Source organism: Pyrus communis, chromosome 11 (assembly GCF_963583255.1).
Source record: "Pyrus communis chromosome 11, drPyrComm1.1, whole genome shotgun sequence".
Lineage (NCBI taxonomy): Eukaryota > Viridiplantae > Streptophyta > Magnoliopsida > Rosales > Rosaceae > Pyrus > Pyrus communis.
The window spans coordinates 17,165,250-17,183,370 of NC_084813.1; the positions used below are offsets into that span (position 1 = coordinate 17,165,250).

The window sequence follows — 18,121 nt, forward strand, 5'->3', positions numbered from 1 at the left end:
CAATAGAGTAGGAAAAAAATGATGGGAACCTAATTTCTCCAAAAATAAAATGTAAAGGAGAAGTTATCTAGTTTCTGTCTAAATGAAAGTCATGACCTAGGCGTTTTACTAAGTAGATGCCTACGTAAATCTAGGCGCCAATTTTTTTTTTTTTTTTAAATATCTAGTGATTAATTGTAGTAGTAGCTTACCGCCTAATGCATAAGCAAGGCCTAGGCGAGACTTTTAGACGGTGATCACCCCCACAAAACACAAAGTCGTTATATCTCATTGGAAAAACCAAATGGTCAATAGCTCCGAATGGTAAACTTCATGAAAAGGCATTTCTTGTATTGTGGGCAACATCATTTAATCTTCTTCAAAAAGCAATTAAACAAGACTTCTAATATTGCTGCTGCTTGATCAGTTTGACCATCATCATTTTTTGTGTTACGTTTCAAGTCGATAGATGCACAACAAAGATCTCAGTGCCTCATACAACTGCTACAAGAATTTTCGAGTTCGTAAGGCTGACTAGTCGCATCTGGCTAAGGTTTAACAGAGAAAGGTATTTACTTTTAGGCGAATGAAATTTTTTTTATATACAAATTATAATTTGACATGTGTGCAAAATTTTTTTAGGGTTTTTATCACAAATGATTTTTAAAATTGACCACTCCATCAAGATGGTCTCTGAAATTGAAAATCAATCAATGTGATTTCTGAAAATGGATATTGATATTGGAAATCAATGTGGTCATTCTATCGCAAATCTGTCAAAATTTATGTTATGTGCAGATGTGTCACATAACTGGATTCCACAATTATAATTAAATGTTGATATTTGAATTAAAAATAATTAAATAATTAAATAATAAATCTTATTTTTGCATAATATAAAACTTTTAAAAAAAAAGGAAAAAAGGGAAGATGAACAAATGCTTCCCCGTTGCTTCGGAGCGACAGTCGCTTACCTCCCTGTGACGACATTCTTCTGATTTCCTTGTGTTGTGCTGTGCGTTTGTGAGAACGAGGTTTTAGGTTCGGGTTTTGGAAGCGTTGGTGTTCGTTGTGCAGGCGTGGTTGTACTTAGGTGGGTATATATTTATCAGAAGACATTTGATTTCCCACAGCCTAACTTTCTGGGTGCCAAAAAGAATGAAAACCATGATAAAACATTGTTATCCTTGTCTTTTTCTTTCTGCTCGGATTGCAAACTTTGACTTTGTGGGCTGTTGCTTCCTCTCTCCAGCCATGTCTGTTAAAACCTTAAGGCCTGCGCAGCCGACAAAACATTCCATCCGTTTTGTGTTAATCCTTTTAAAAGATTCAACAAAATGATATGTTGGAGATTCAATTAACGAATTGAATTTTTTATGGCTGCAAAGCAAATTCCATTCATTCTGTGCTCGAGTGGGAGGGGAAGAACATCGTTTTCTTCTTTTTTTTTTTTTTCCTTTTTTTTTTTTGAAGTTTTTAATAATACTAAAATAAAAAAGATATTTATTATTTAATTATTTTTAATCCAAATGTCAATGTTTAATTAGACTTGTGGGATCCAATTATGTGCCACATTAGTACATAACAGAATTTTGACAAATTTGTGACGGAATGATTACATTAATTTGCGATATCTATTTTCAGAAATCACATTGATTGATTTTTAATTTCAGAGACCATCTTAATAGGGTGGATTAATTTCAGAGACCATTTGTGATAAAAACCCAACTTTTTTTGTGAGTTTAATAAGTTACATGTTTCAAAATACTTTTTATATATAAAGAGTCGAACATTGTTCTTTAACGTATATGTAAAGCTCACGGTCCAAATACAATGGATGTACATGTTTGTAATTTGATTTTGATCAGCTCAGTATCATACAATCTTTAGTATATTAATATAAACAATTTTGTTTAGCTTATTTCGTAACGATCTGATATCAAACATTCACAATACTAATGCGGTTTTCAAAAGCAATTAAAATTAACAACAAATTCTGCCGGAAGAAGCCCATAAACCTACAAGGTACAAGCATGACCCCTTCTCGCAAAACTAAGCTCTTAAGTTTGGAAGATTTTTTTTTTAAAAATGAGGTTTTCACACCATCATATAATGTCACAATTATACATATTTACACGTAATTTTTTTACTTGATCTTTTCAATGCGATTATCATACTATCACATAATATTAGAGTCATGCATATTGCAACACTCTATTTATTTACTATTCCTAATTTGGAGAGGTATCAACCCTGTGGTTCACAAGTGCGGGCATCAGAGATGAGGACGACAGAAACAGAAAAATAGAAGGAATGAAGCAGAAAAACGATCAAATATCAGCCAATCAGTAAATGGAAGGTCGAATGTGAGTCTTACAGAGAAATAAAAAACATCTCGCAAGCCAAGACATAAAGCAAATGATCAAGGAGATAGCACATTATTCCAACAAGCTGTTCTGATTTTTTTTTTTTTTCTTGCCCAACTCCAGGGTACAATAGTTTTATAAACTACAAGAGAATTTAACGTTACACGAGAATTTAACGTTCTTCTCACAATAATTTTTCATACACAACACGTTATCACTGCAAGAAAAATAATTGTACACACCCGTAGTACACAAATTTTCTTCCAAAGGTACATCGACCTTAAAATGGGTCACCAAACTGTAGGACCCTCTTCCAAGATGGTCTGTTGCTAATGTCATCCCACCATGCAGAGACATGCTTTCTGTCCCTGATCATATACTCCTTCCCCATATTAGCCACCAAGAAGTGAGTGAATGGAAGGTGGCTAAGATCAGCAAGGCTGAAGAAATCACCGGCCAAGTACTTGCTCTTTGACAGCTGCTCCTCGTAAATGTCCAGCACTTTTCCCAGCTTTTCTTCACTCTCTTGTAAGATCTTGGGGTCTGAAGGAAAACCCAAAACTGGGGCAAAGAGAATGTGAACGACCAAGTTGTAGATTGGTGGCTGGAAGTTGTGTGCTTCAACTTCTAGCCATTGCTCCACAAGCCCTCTTTCCTCAATTGTCTTTCCCAGCAAATCAGTCCCTTGTGACTTATATTTTTCTGCATAGTACCTCATGATTGCGCGTGATTCTGCAGATCAAATACGATTTTATTAAACAATTGGTAAGATTTCAGAAAGACGGATCAGTGGAGTTCTATCTCAAAAGACTTTGCTATTAGTAGTGGAATCACTAGTTATGTATTGTATTTTATTTGGGACGTGCAACTTCATATTCTTAAACAACTTGTTAGGTCATTTGTATAGGTGATGTTAAGAAACCAGTGAGCATGTGTATTGTAAGGTCAATCTGATGCTAAGGAAATTCTCAAAAGACAATAAATTTTGGACCCAAAAGTAAAGATATATCATGTGCTAGCAAAAATGGTTGTTACTCAGTTACGAATATTCACCGTTGCAACTGAGATTCCGAGTTTGATTTTCCTAGCCCTCTATCACTTGTATCAGAATAAATAATAAAAACTAAACGATCAAGTGCCAGAAAGAAAGCAGACCATACCATATAGAGTATAATCCCCATCTTGAATGAGAGGAACTGTTCCAAATGGCTGCATTTAAAGACAAACCAATACAAAATCAATGTACACATAAATAATTGGGTAAATTATATTTTACACTCTCAAGTTTTGGTATAATTGTAACCTCATACAATATCTTTAAAACATTTCAATTTCATACATTTACTATTATTTAATTACAATATTATACAACCGTTAAATAATCTGTTAAATTAGCCGTTAAGTAATGACGTGACAACAATAGGTTCCACATTTATACTACCATGACTACTAAGTATGGGCCACATGGTTTGAATTATTAAAAACTTGAAAATAGAAAAAGAAAAAAAAAATGAAACCCTAAATCTGCTTCACGCCACTTCCCCAACCTGCTGCAATTGCAGAGCCCCATCCCAACCTCAGCGTCTTCCTCATTGGGAAACTTTTTAGTTTTTTAGTTTTTGATTTATGGACTTAGTTGGGTTTTTCAGGATCTGAAGTGGAATGGGTGGTTTAAGCTCTGCATATTGTCTGAGAAGAAAATTGGGTGCGTTTGGTTAGAGGGAAAATGGGTAAGAAAATGTTGGGATTTCTATGTTTCTGTATTGAGTGTGGGAAATTTTGGTACTTTTTCTTGTTTTGGCTTCTGGGACGGAGATCGACGGATCTGGGGCGGGAAGTGGGTACTCGGGGTTGGAAGAAAAAAAATTAAAGATGCCATCGACTTACAGATGGGTTCGCCGACCATGGAAATGGTGGCTCGAAGCTCTGTGATAAAAGACTTGGACTAGCGTTAATCGAGCAAAGCTCAGCAGTGGGGAGTCCCAACCCCAATCCTATCCAACACCCAGTCACCCGCTGAGTCCCAACCCTAATCCCACAAATTGGCTCCGCGGAGTCGACTGAAAGCCGTCGGCGAACAACAGCCGTCATCACTGCAGAGCCACCACCACACCCACCGTCGAAGAAGCGATGCTCTTCTTTTTTTCCCCTTAGTTTTTAATATTTTATTATTTTTATTTTCCACATCATTAAAATATGTAAGTTTTATATTTGTCACGTCATCTCTTAACGGTCAAATTGACAGTTTGACTAACAAATGTATGAATTTGAAATAAAACAAAAGAAAATGGATAAGATTGAAATGTTTTAAAGATATTGTATGAAGTTGCAATTCATCCAAACCTGAAAGGGTAAAGTGTAATTTACCCTAAATAATTTATAGAGTTATTCGTTCTTTTTTCTCTGATAGATGATCAGAACTTCATTTGGGTTTGAATCTATTGAGAGGTCCCCTATAGATCAAAAATTATTGAAGAAAGAACAATATGTTTCTTTTGTCCCTTTCAGAAAATCAGAAAATAAAAAAATAGTTAATATATTCAAAATAATTACGTATTTACAAAATAACATCTCAATTCATCCTACGAGTAAAACAATCACTAATCAGAAACAATTGCATTAAGAGGTAACTAATTAGCTAACCTGTAACTTGAGGAAATCAGGGTGTTTGTTCTCTCCCTTGAGAAGATCAACGGGGACTGTCTCAAAGTCAACCTCTTTCTCAACAAGGCATACCAGCACACGCTTTGGGGCGGCGTACAGAGGCCCATACACCTTCACCACCATGTTATGACTTTTTAGTGTTAAAACCGAAGGATTTAGATCAGTCTGCAAACTCCAGCTTCTGGTTCTTTACTTCTAATTATATAGCACTCCAACAATTGGATGGAAGAATTTAAAATTGGAGTGGAGGGTAGGTGGGGCTGCTCACATGCATACATCCATCCATTTGCAGCTTTCCTAGCAGCATCTTCAAAAAAGATGCTAAATTTTAAAGGATAAATTACATTTTCAAAGATTAAAGAGTGATGCATTTTGAAGATCATTTTTCTAGTCGAAAAGGTTGTAATTTAATGGTCAAGTGGCATAAGTTCGCAATCATGTCAGTATAAATAAGGAACACATTGTTATCACGTCATTATTTAAAGGTTATTTTTGTTGACTATCTCACATAGGTGAGGGAAAGAGAAATAATGAGTTTAAATATAATTACCTTACTCTAATTAATACCCAGTTTCCATACCTAATGGATTGGACATGTGATAATTATCAAGTTGGAGGCAGTATTTGTGTTGTTAGAGTTGGGTGCCCTGGCCCGTCAATCCAAAATTCCAACAAATTTGTTAATGTCAACCTAAGGAGGTAAATGTAATTTTCACAATTTTAAACATAAAATTTAAATTTGACAGTCAATGTGGTAGGTTAACATCTTTTAGTTTTTCTCTTCACCCGTCATGTCAACTAAGCTATTATTTTATTGCATTAAAATATTATAATAAATGTTTTGAAATAAAAAATAATAATAAAATTAATAAAATGCAGTCAATAATCAATTCAAAAAAGATTTGAAGCTATTGTTAATTTGGGCAGCAAAAGTGATGGTTGCCAATTCACATCATGCCACATCAGATTTGGTTTTTCGGTTGGAAAATTGTTGCTATCTTTTGACTATTAATTCTGATTTGGACAGTCTATTTTAGAGATGCTTTAAGATAGCAAGGCAAAGACAATTATGTACATGTAAAGGAACTCTTATTGACATTCAAAAAATCTCATTATACACTTTTCATAACTAAATCTAAAAAATAAAAATAAAATAAAATAAAAAATTTAAAATGTCAATAACAACTTCTTATAAATATGTTATATAAAAGGAACGCCAGGACATAACACATAATGGCATATAAAATGGAGGCCATGACGTAAGAAGAGTAAAAGGTGCCAAATGTGATGAGAAAGCGTGTGAAATGCATTGAGGTTAGTCTATTCATAATATTAAATATGATGTGTTGGAAAATATTATTATTTTAGGTATTATATTGTTTGGATTTTCTTATAAGTTTAAATTGGGTCTAGTCTGTTAGTATTAGGGTTAGATGTGCTCGTTATAAATATAATGATTCCTAGTTTCGTAGAATAAGTTAGTCACAATGTGGCATTGTGAGGTTTTGTAGCCGTTCTAGCATTTTTATTTTTTTTTATAATATTCTTATTATTTTGTAGTCTTGTTTACGTACTCTGATATTCAACTTCATGAACAATATTCATATCAAGAACAACCGTCCCCTTTATAGCCACTCCAGTGAAACACTTACATGACAATATTCATATTCTACATGTGTATTTATGTACTTGATTCTTTTAATTCATATTATACACGTGTATTTATGTAATTGATTCTTTTAAAGTGACTATAACACTACCATGTGGAGTTACAATTTCACATTCTATAACGCATGTATTTATTTACTTAATCTTCTCAGTACGACGTCACATTGTCAAGTGATGTTATAGTCACACATATTGCAATATTGTATTTATTTACTATTGATAAACCTTAATTTGGGGAGGTATTATGTAGTTTACAAGTTCGAGCATCAGAGATGAGCTTGACCTTGCAGTGCTGATCATCAAGTGAAAATAGAAGGAAGCTGACACAGAAAATTTACCACAGATTGGCAGATAGCCATGACATAAAGCAAATAATAAAGGAAATAGCACATTATTCCAACAAGTTCTGATGATTTATTTTGCCCAACCTCCAGGGTATGAAAGTTTATATAAAGTACCAAGAGAGTAAAACCTTCTTATCACAATAACTTTTCATACACAACACGTTATCACTATGAGAAAAACCAGTGTATACACATGTTGTACACACATTTTCTTCCAAAGGTACATCGACCTTAAAATGGGGCACCAAACTGGAGGACCCTCTTCCAAGATGGTATGTTGCTAATGTTATCCCACCATGTAGAGACATGCTTTCTGTCCCTGATCATATACTATTTTCCCATATTAGCCACCAAGTATTGAGTGAGCGAAAGGTGGCTAAGATCAGCAAGGCTGAAGAAATCACCGGCCAAGTACTTGCTCTTCGACAGCTGCTCCTCGTAAATGTCCAGCACTTTTCCCAACGTTTCTTCACTCTCTTGAATGATCTTAGGGTCTGAAGGAAAACCCAAAACTAAGGCAAAAAGAATGTGAAGGGCCATATTGTAGCTAGGTGGGTGGAAGTTGTGTGCTTCAACTTCCAGCCACTGTTCCACAAGCCCTCTTTCCTCAGTCGTCTTCCCCAGCAAATTAGTCCCTTGTGACTTGTACTTTTCTGCGTAGTACCTCATGATTGCGCGTGATTCTGAAGATCAAAGACGATTTATCAAACAATTGGCAAGATTTCAGAAAGATAGACCAGTGGAGTTTTATCTCAAACAAAAAGAACTTTGGTTCTATTAGTAGTGTGTAAAACCGATGGCCCACTCCAACAACATCGATACTGTCCCCACTTAACCACCTGCCAAATCTGTCAGGTGTGGGGTTTTATCACAAAATATCTCGTTGTTAGTTAGAGGGGGATTAAGATATTTAAATTATTCTTTTCTCATTGATACGGTCGTAGTGTTGTATTGTATTTGCTCAGGTTTCCGATGTGCAGCTTTACATTCTTAGCAAGCACCTTGTTGAATCATTGTATTGGTGATCAGTTCAAGCATTTCATCGAACACCTTCTATACAGGTTCAAAGGGGTGAATTCTAGAACCTCCCTGCGGCTATGTGGCTTCGCCACTATTGGTGATGTTAAGAAACTAGTGAGCAAGTGTATTGCAGTGTGAATCTGATGCTACTTAAGTAAACCCACAAAAGGGAATTCTCAAAAGATAAAACAAAATTTGGCCCCAAAATGATTGTCCCTCAGTTGGTTAAGAATATTCACCGCTGCAATTGAAATTTCGAGTTCGATTTTACCCCACTATCATTTGTATCAGATTAAATAATAAAAACAAAAAAACAAAAAAACAAAAACAAGTGCCAGCAAGTAGAATTATCAGAGAGACGGGCCGAAGGCCCACTTCCAACAACACCGATATTGTCTCCAACTTGGTAATTACCACCTGCACAATCTGTCTGGTATGGGGTTTTATCACAAAAAACCTCAGTATTAGTTGGAGAGGGGGTTAGGATATTTAAACTATTCTTTTCTCATTGATACGGTCAATGTGGGACATTTCAACACACTGATACCCAATTAGTGGGTCACACATAGGAGATCCATACATCGACAACCACATGAAGTCAAGGGGACTCACCCTACACGCGGCAGTACAATACGGGCCCGCTCCCTAGGTCACACGTGGAAGATCCACAAATCGACAACCACGTGGAGTCAAGGGGACTCACCCTACACATAGTAGTACAGTACGGGCCTGCTCATTCGCTCTGATACCAGTAGAATTATCAAAGAGACAGACCAAAGGCCTACTTCAAACAACACCAATATTGTCCCTAACTTGGTAATTACCACCTGTACAATCCATCAGGTGTGGGATTTTATCACAAAATGGGCAGTACAGTACGGGCCCACTCCCTAGGTCACACGTGGGAGATCCACACATTCAAACAACACCAATATTGTCCTTAACTTGGTAATTTACCACTGCACAATCCATTAGGTGTGGGGTTTTATCACAAAAGGGGCAGTACAGTACAGGCCCGCTCCCTAGGTCACACGTAGGACATCCACACATCGACAACCACGTGGAGTAAAAGGGACTCACCCTGCACACGGCAGTACAATACGAGCCCGCTCCCTTACTCTGATACCCGTAGAATTATCAGAGAGACGGCCGAATGCCCATTTCCAACAACACCGATATTATCCCTAACTTGGTAATTACCACCTGCACAATCCATAAGGTGTGAGGTTTTATCACAAAAGACATTGGTATTAGTTGGAGGGGGTTAGAATATTTAAACTATTCTTTTCTCATTGATACGGTCGATGTAGGACATTTCAACAAAAAGCATAGCATACCATATAGAGTATAATCTTCATCTTGAATGAGAGAAACTGATCCAAATGGCTACATTTAAAGACAAACCAATTCAAAAATCAACACACACATAAATAATTTCCGTAGTTTATGAGTAAAACAATCACTAATCAGAAACAATTGGATTAAGAAGTAATTAATTAACCAACATGCAACTTGAGGAAATCAGGGTGTTTGTGCTCTCCCTTGAGGAGATCAATCGGGACTGTCTCAAAGTCAACCTCTTTCTCAACAAGGCACACCAGCACATGCTTTGGGGAGCCGTACGGAGGCCCATACACCTTCACCACCATTGTTATGACTTTTTTAATGTAAGAACCAAAGGTTCTTTACTTCTTACTATATAGATAGAAAAATGGAAGGGATATTTCCATAAACAGGATTAGGGCGTCTTGAAATTTCCATTCCCAAATTTCCAAAAGTCTTTGTGACCTAAGTTTTCTTTCAATTATATATACTTTGACTAGAAACTGAGCAAAGAAAATGAGTGCTTTTACTAGAATAAGAGGATTGTATTCATTGTACATATATCTAATTTCTAAATAATGAGGTTTTTACAGAACAAGAGAATGGTAAGACTTTGATTATATTAATACACAAATGGAGAATAACAAAACCATGGAAGCCTCTTTTCTTCAAGTATGTGATGGGAGATTCATTAAGTTTGGCCTAGGAGAGGGCATGGGTTGGTTTGGGTCAGTTTTGGGCCAAAATCGAAATCGAAACTAAACCAACCTAGTCAATTGGGTTAAAATTGTAAACCAAAACCGATCAAGCTAGGTTTAAAGCCGATCAAGTCGGTTAATCAACAGTGGTGAGTTGGTTTGGGTCGGTTCTCGGTTTGTGTGAAGGTGTAAATACATAACAAATTTCTCCCCCAAAAGCTACAGAGCATAGCACCAATATGAGTGGTTGCTAAAAAAAAGTACAAATGAAGTAGCCCAAGGAGAGCACCAAGGCAGTAACTGTTGCCTTCCCCTAATGGTGCCCCCAGTTGTTCTCTAAAGGGACTCTTAAACTAATCAGGTTTTGTTTTCATGTGGTGGAAACATGGTAACTCATAAATAACTAACCATGTATATAGTTACACGTATTAATTATGATTAAGAAAATAAAATAAAATATATGCGGGTTAATTCGGTTAACCTCATGTTAAGAATTTTAAGAATCGATTTCCAAACCGATTAAGGTTGGGAAGGTTTGGTTTAACTACCGAAAATTGGAAGAAAAAAAAAAAAGAAAAAAAAAAGCAAACCAAACCAAGCCGCTGATGCGGTTCACTCAATTTTTTTTTTTTTTTAAATGCCCAACCCTAGTTTGGCCAAACGAAGGGCAACTCAAGAAGCCCTTCTCTCTTCAAAATAAAGGGCAAGCGCATGTGAGAAATATTAAAAAAAAGTCGAGAGAAGACGGTGAGAGAGATGTAGATGATATATTTATAAAGAAAGATACCAACAATAAAAACTGAAAACTAAAACTATTTTAAGTTGCTTTCACTTTTAATATTTTGGTTCTTATTTATTTTTCTCTCACATTACCCTTCACCCTCATTTCCTCTTATTTCAAGCACAATAAATAAAAATTAGGGTAAATATCAGTTTACTACCCTCATGTTTCGTGGTTTTCAACATTTAGTACATCAAATTTTTTTTCGTCCCAAAGTCATACCTAAAGGGTAAATTTTGGGACAGTCTCATACATCCGTTAATCAAACTGTTAAGTCTCCCGTTAAGTGATGAGGTGGTGCCCATGTGGACAATGATTGGGTGCCACATGTCATTAAAGGGTCCACGTGAATATTAAAAAAAATTTAAAAAATATAAAAAAAAAATTTTAAAAATATGGGCGTTCACCTTCACCCCTCCCGATCCTCTCCCTCCTTATCCCTCCATTCTCTTCTCTGCATCCAACCTCCCCGCACACCCACCCATTCCCTTCCTTCTCCCTCATTTCTCTCCTTTGCACTCACAACCCTCCTCATCCTCCTCACGAACCTTATGTCCATAGCCGTCATCTCACAACCCCAACCCCTCCTCACCCCCACCGAGCAAGACACCTTCTACACAATTCTAGGTTTCGTCAACCCCAACATCCCCTGGCACTCCCTCTTCCCCGATGGCCTCTACCTCTCTGCCCTTCACAGTGTCATATGCGACTTCTTCTACGAAATCCCCATGAGCTTCTCAAAGATGAAGAAGCTAAAGGTTCTTGATTTGGGTTACAATTATTTTTCGGGAAATGTTCCTGAATCGGTGGGAAATCTCTGAGAGCTGGTGAATGAGGGGAATGTTTTGGCTACTGCCGGAGGGAGAAGGATGGGTGTTGGGTCGAAATTTGGCATGGGCATTCGAGATAGGGTTTTGGGGATATGAGTTGTCTGCGTCGAAGAAGAAAAACCCAGAAACCCAAATACCAAACCCCACAAAAATAAAACAATTTTTTTTTATGCAAAAAAATCAGTTTCAAGCAAAAAAGCTTCAATCTAAACTTTACCCAGCTAGGTTTTTCTCAAAGTTTTCAAAAGCCCATCTCAGGAACTCCAAGAACTGACATGATTTGATCCAAAAATTGGAAAGAGCAAATGGGTTTTCTCTCAAACCCTGTTTCCAATTTCTCCCTCTATTTGCTTTTGTTATTCTTTCTCATTAGTTTTGAGCTCATCCCAGTTGCTAAATCTACCACTGACATCACCTCCTTGGAAAAAGTATGCGGGAGGGTGAGTGCAGAGGAAGGTAATGGGTGAGTTTGCGGGGAGGATGGGTGCAGGGAAGAGAAGGGAGGGAGAAGAAGGGAGGGGGTCGGTAGGGGTGAAGGTGAACCCCTCCTTTGAAGAAGAAAAAGAAGAAGAAGAAAAATCCACGTGAACCCCTCTAAAGAGAAGAAAGAAAGAAAGAAAAAAAAAAAAATTCACGTGAACCCTTTAATGACACGTGGCGTCCAATCATTGTCCACATGGGCGCCATGCCATCATTTAACGGGAGACTTAATAGTTTGACTAACGAATGTATGAGACTGTCCCAAAATTTACACTTTAGATATGACTTTGGGACAAAAAAAACTTGATGTACTAAATGTTGAAAATCACGAAACATGATGGTAGTAAACTGATATTTACCCTAAAAATTATATTAAAAACTAAAAATAAAATAATTACCCAACATTACCTTAATTGCTTAATTATTTCTTGCACGCTCATATGTAATGCATTATTATTTTTTTGGATAATCATATATATATATATATTTGTTTCTTAAAAAGCTAACAACTGGTAACAAGTTACGGTTATCCATATCATCCGAAAACCAAGAAGACTTACAAAGACATTTCAACTTCTCCTATATATAAAATTGGCTTCCACAATACAAAAATAAAAATAGAGGCATATCAGTACGCATAATTTTGCAACCAAATAAAACAAAAACATATACGCTGTACATTAACGGGCGGTCGTTTCACAATTGTGAGAACGTATGCATGCCAACAAGCCGTGTCAAATTTTGTGGCAAGGTGCCAAAATGGAAATAATGAGGTTATATGTACAGATAGATAGATATATATATATATATATATATATATCCCTATCTTCGAATGTACGTAGGAGCTTATGTATCATATCTGCAATAGTCATCTATAATGAGGAGTGCTCCAGCTACGATTTTCCCAACGACTTACAGAATTCTGGTAATTGTGTGAAAAGGTTTTTGTTTTCCTTTTCTCCCTGATCGAATCAACATCATTAATTATCTGATCTGTGTGGACGCTAACCTTTAAGCTGTGAAACCTCTCAATTCAAAGATGTTAATGCATGTGTTGGTATCCAATAGACTGTCCGATATTAGCATTGAAATGTAGCAGTCGTTTGAACATGTATGTAATATCCAGAACAAAAATCCTCGGGTTACAGACTTACAGTAAATACTGAAAGACAGTGATCTTGCAATATGCTCAAGGATGCTGGTCCGCTACCAAAAAATTTCGGAAGAAAAGGCTTTTTCGATTTCAATGAAAAAAACAAACATATTTGATCAGTACGCGAATAAGTATGGGATGACTTTTCACAAATAAGTTCCGCAAAGCTCCATTTTATAGTTAAAAAAAAAACACTTAAACTGTCGTTTGAATTGCAATTTGCGAATTTGGATTATCGTAATGAGTATGAGATATACTATGTTTATGTAAACATATTGTTGGGAATGTGATACTTGCCAAGTGAGTATGAACTTTCCATGCAGAGGGAATTTCATACATTTTCCTTAATTACCTTGGGAAAACTTTTGTGCATGTTTTTTGTGCAAATTTACGTAAAAGTAAGTGAACAAATTTTTTATTCCCGTTACTGTAAACCAAGCATGGAAAATTGGAAATTGGACAAATACTTTATGGTCTCATTTCCTACTGTTTGAGTTTGCATATAGATATGTGAATAAAGATCTTTCAATATCTTCTCTAGATAGACATAATGAAAATTACACACACACTTTTTTTTTTTTTTGAAGAAGAAGAATGAAAATTATATTTAAAGCATTATTTTAATTAAAGGAAAAAAATGCCTAGTTCCAACTGTTATTATCGCGGCAGCATTAGACATCAAAGGAAGTACACATGTTCACACTATTGTTTTGAAGTGTTTCTTACTAACAATTATCAACGGATCAGCTAAAAAAAAAAATTATCTAACCATGCTTTTTCTTACCACCATTTTTTCCACCCTTTGAAACCCTATCATGGAAATTTAACACTCATATCCCAAGATTTTAAAAGGCGCTGGTCACTAGTTAGGCGACGGACAGGGAACTAGTGGCTAAGTGGGGGTGTAGTCGTTAATGTTAACTAAACTTATTATATAGCATACAAGTAAATGTTTATTTATACATAAAATAAATATATGTAATTGTATTGAGATACAAAATTGCAAATTAGAATGATATATAAATTATAGAGTACTTGAACATATTCAAAGCATGAGAAACAAACATATAATGAATGTTCATCTAAGTATCCAACAAGTCTCTTTTACAATTTATTGAAAAAATAAAATGCAAAATGTAAGATCTATTTTTGGTCTAAGTCAAAGTTGCGGTCTAGATGATTTAGGCGGGTTTAGACGTCCTTTCTTATTTTTTTAAACACTTAGTGATTAATCATGGCGTAGCCAGCTGCCTAGTGCTGAGATGGGGCCTAAAAGGTCCTAGGCGGGAACTCTTAGAACACTAGTCACAACACTCAAAGTCGAAATATATCTCATTCATTGGGAAACCAAATGGTCAATGGTTCCGAAAGGTAAACTTCATGAGAAAGCAACTCTTGTATTTTGGGCAACATAGACTTGCTGCTTCGTTAATCGTCATCAAAATGTAAGCAATTAAACAAGACTTCTTATAACGACAAAAAAGCAAAACAAGATTTCTAATATTGCTGCTGCTTGATCAGTTTTACCCTTCAATTAACAGACATTTAACGGAAAATCAATTTTAGATTAGATTTGCTAACGAATTACATTACGAGGGTGATAGGAGCATATTCATGCGACTTAAATGGCTTGTTCTCGTGCATTTACGTTATGTTTCTTTAGTTATTTTAGTCCTTTATGCTTCTTTTGTGTGTTTTCAGGTTCTAAGGGCAAGGTATGCAAAATGATGCCTTTTGGAGCCTTTTGGAGCAAATTAGAGATTGGAATGGATATCATATGCTTGGAGCCAAGAGGATGGACGAAATTAAAGACTTGAAGTAGGAAAGTTAAATCCTAAAAGACCTCATGTTTAAGCAACATTGAAGACTCCTACGCATTTTAGAACACAAAAACAACATTCCTTGCAACCTTAGGACATTGTCGTGTGTTTCCTTGTGTCCCCCTTCCTTGCATGGCAAGGAAGGGCTTTGTTCCCTATTTTAAACACTTAAAGCATTCACTTATCATATCATTCACTTATCACTCACCACATATCATTCATTTATCACTTAACATATCATTCACTTATCACTTATCATACTCATAATCATCTACACATTTAAACATATGCATTTCAACTCACATGCACACCCACCTCTTTCCACCTAATCCACATGCATTCACACACATGCACATCATTCATTCTTCTTCCTAGCCGTGCATCCCCTTAGCCATTTCCAACCACATTCTTCCACTTCCCACTTCATCATTACACCACCTAATCCACATGCACTCCCATCCATTTCATCATTGCATTCATCACCAAAGAACCAACAACAAAGTCGTGCATTACTCATCAATTCCAGCCACATTCCACATGTTTTCACAACCTAATTCACATGCACATTCAGCCACCTTTCTCCCAAAAACAGTGCACATGCATTCATTATTCATTCACTTTGCATTCCCTTTGCAATTACACCCCACATGTCCATTTAATCATTCAACCACATTCCTATTAACCACAAAACAAATCACACAACACTACCCAATGCCGTGCATCCCCTTCCATTTTCTGCACCTTTCCTCCTTGCAATTCCACATGCATTCATCATCATAACCTAGCTATCATTCCACTCCTACCCATGCCATGCATAACCCACCTTCATCCCTTTAATTCACATGATTTCCCAACACACAAATCAGCCACTCACATGCATTCACACACACTTCACACAAACAACAAGTCTAATCCGTGCATTTCCCTTGCCATTTCCAGGTTGTCTAATTCATCATTTTCAGCCACATATCCACCCACATGCACCCTTTAATCATTCAACCATAAAGCCACATGCAATCTCATTCATCCACCACACATTGCACATGCTTTCACAAGCTTTAACCAACAACAAAACCATCACACAACCTGCCATCATTCACAAAACTGTCTTTGCCGTGGCATTCATTCTCCTTTCCAGCTTTCCTAGCTGTTTTCCACCACATTCCAGCACATGCATGCTTAAACAAACAGCCCTATGTTCCCTCCACTACTCCTATAAATACCCTAGCATTCATTCATTCATCATCTCATTCCATTCACAACACAACAACAAACACAAAAACAGCAACCTTGTTGCCGTGGGTTCTCTTCATTTCCAGCATCATTCCCTTCTATTTCCACCACTTCCCAACCCTCCAAACCACTCCTCTACCATTTCCATAATCCCCCAAACCTCACCTTAGACCTTGTGCTACAATAACGAGGAAGATAAGAGGGCCTAAACGTTCATACAATTCAAGTTTGAGTTGTTGGAATGTTTAGGTGTTTCTTTGATTTCAAAGTTTAAATTCAATTCTCTTTGTTTTGTACGTATGAGGAATGGAAGAGAAGAGTGCCTAAACGTTCATACAATTCAAGTTTGAGTTGTTGGAATGTTTAGGTGTTTCTTTAATTTCAAAGTTATGAGGAAATAAACCCCCATTTAGCTAGGGGGTGATTCGAAACTATGTTTATATTTGCAATATGAATTGATTAACTTTCGTTGGAATTTCATAAGTTGTTGATTCAATTTGTTTAACCGTTTGATTGATAACTTATTTATGTATGTTTATTAAGAATGCGCGCTTAATTTTCATGCATGAATATGACGCTAGAATATAAGTGAATTTCACCTAATCGTTATGAACTTATATTCACAAGTAGTGGAGGTTGCTTATAAACAATCGCGTTAAATGAATTCTTGGCACGAGTTTCATGCTCATCATAGTAACGAATGCCTCGTCAACACTTATAGTTTTCATGATGCTTAATGATCTTTGATTGTATCTTTATTGTGCTGTTCACGTAAAGGACTTTTGGAGAATGTTGTGAATTGCGTTGCGCTAACCCATCCAATTCATTAACTTAAGGAAAACTTGACGGTTAATTTAAGCGGACCTAATTAACCCGGAGTGTTGAGTTTCATGATTTATCGAAAGACCAACTGAGAATCAATCTTGTATGCAAGTGTAACATGTGTGGAGAAGAACCCCTTGGCTATTCCATCATCCATATTTTCATCACATTCATATTTACGTTTTGCCTTTAATTACAATTTGTGCAATTTAGTTAATTTCGTCAAATCAAACCCCCCCCCCCTTTACTTTCTTGTTCTTTAGTGCTTAGAATCTGTTTAGTTTATGTTTTAAAGTATTTTTGAATTCTTTGAGTCTAGTATAGTGTTTTAAACTTTATTTTACGTTTTTGAGTCAATTCCAAGTGATTAACAATCTCTCCTAATCCCCGGTCCAGAACGATCCCTACTTATACATATACTACAATTGACAAAAAGAGGGTTTAATTTGTGTGCGTATAAATCTACGTATCAGAGGGTTTAAATCCTAATTTTTTTTTATCACGGTGGCTATCTTCCGATTATATTATCACCAAAAGGGCTATTTATCTGATTAAGCCTTTTATTTTTGTGTTTCAAACAAAGGGTAAGCATATGAGAGAAATATAAAAGAGTCGAGAAAAGACGGTAGAGAAACATAGAAGACATATGTCTAAAGAAAGACACCCAAAATAAACTGAAAACTAAAACTATTTCCAAGTTATTTTCACTTTCAATATTTTGGTTTCATTCTTATTGTTTTTACCCCTCTTGCATTACCCTTCACCCTCATTTTTTTTTTCTTTCAAGCACATCAATAAAAAAAGATGTTAAAAACTAAAAGTAAAATAATTATCAAACATGACCTTAATTGCTTAATTATTTTCTTGCGCGCTCATATATAATGCATTTATATTTTTTGGATATATATATATATATATATATATATATATATATATATAT

At 36.0% G+C, this 18,121-nt stretch overlaps 2 protein-coding genes across 2 annotated transcripts; both read right to left on the reverse strand.

Moving 5' to 3' along the window:
• Window positions 1-2,435: 2,435 nt before the first annotated feature.
• On the reverse strand, window positions 2,436-5,200 carry LOC137709386 (glutathione S-transferase F9-like). The gene is made up of 3 exons (XM_068448478.1): window positions 4,989-5,200; window positions 3,506-3,554; window positions 2,436-3,077 (listed from the first exon to the last, which is right to left on the reverse strand). The coding sequence occupies exons 1-3, from the start codon at window positions 5,130-5,132 to the stop codon at window positions 2,626-2,628; spliced, it is 645 nt and encodes a 214-aa protein (XP_068304579.1). The 5' UTR covers window positions 5,133-5,200; the 3' UTR covers window positions 2,436-2,625.
• Window positions 5,201-7,351: 2,151 nt separating this feature from the next.
• Window positions 7,352-9,690, reverse strand: LOC137708677 (glutathione S-transferase F9-like). Its single transcript, XM_068447801.1, has 3 exons — window positions 9,547-9,690; window positions 9,379-9,427; window positions 7,352-7,704 (listed from the first exon to the last, which is right to left on the reverse strand). Exons 1-3 carry the CDS (start codon window positions 9,688-9,690, stop codon window positions 7,352-7,354), a joined length of 546 nt encoding a protein of 181 aa, XP_068303902.1.
• Between the last annotated feature and the right edge of the window lie 8,431 nt (window positions 9,691-18,121).

Bases quoted from the DNA above. Each gene is read 5' to 3' on its own strand.
- LOC137709386 (XM_068448478.1), bottom strand. From the start codon at position 5,132: ATGGTGGTGAAGGTGTATGGGCCTCTGTACGCCGCCCCAAAGCGTGTG. The intron at 3,555-4,988 runs GTTAGCTAATTA...CTTTAAATGCAG, and splicing joins CTGATTTCCTCAAGTTACAG to CCATTTGGAACAGTTCCTCT. The intron at 3,078-3,505 runs GTATGGTCTGCT...TTTGATCTGCAG, and splicing joins TGGGGATTATACTCTATATG to AATCACGCGCAATCATGAGG.
- LOC137708677 (XM_068447801.1), bottom strand. From the start codon at position 9,690: ATGGTGGTGAAGGTGTATGGGCCTCCGTACGGCTCCCCAAAGCATGTG. The intron at 9,428-9,546 runs GTTGGTTAATTA...CTTTAAATGTAG, and splicing joins CTGATTTCCTCAAGTTGCAT to CCATTTGGATCAGTTTCTCT. The intron at 7,705-9,378 runs GTATGCTATGCT...TTTGATCTTCAG, and splicing joins TGAAGATTATACTCTATATG to AATCACGCGCAATCATGAGG.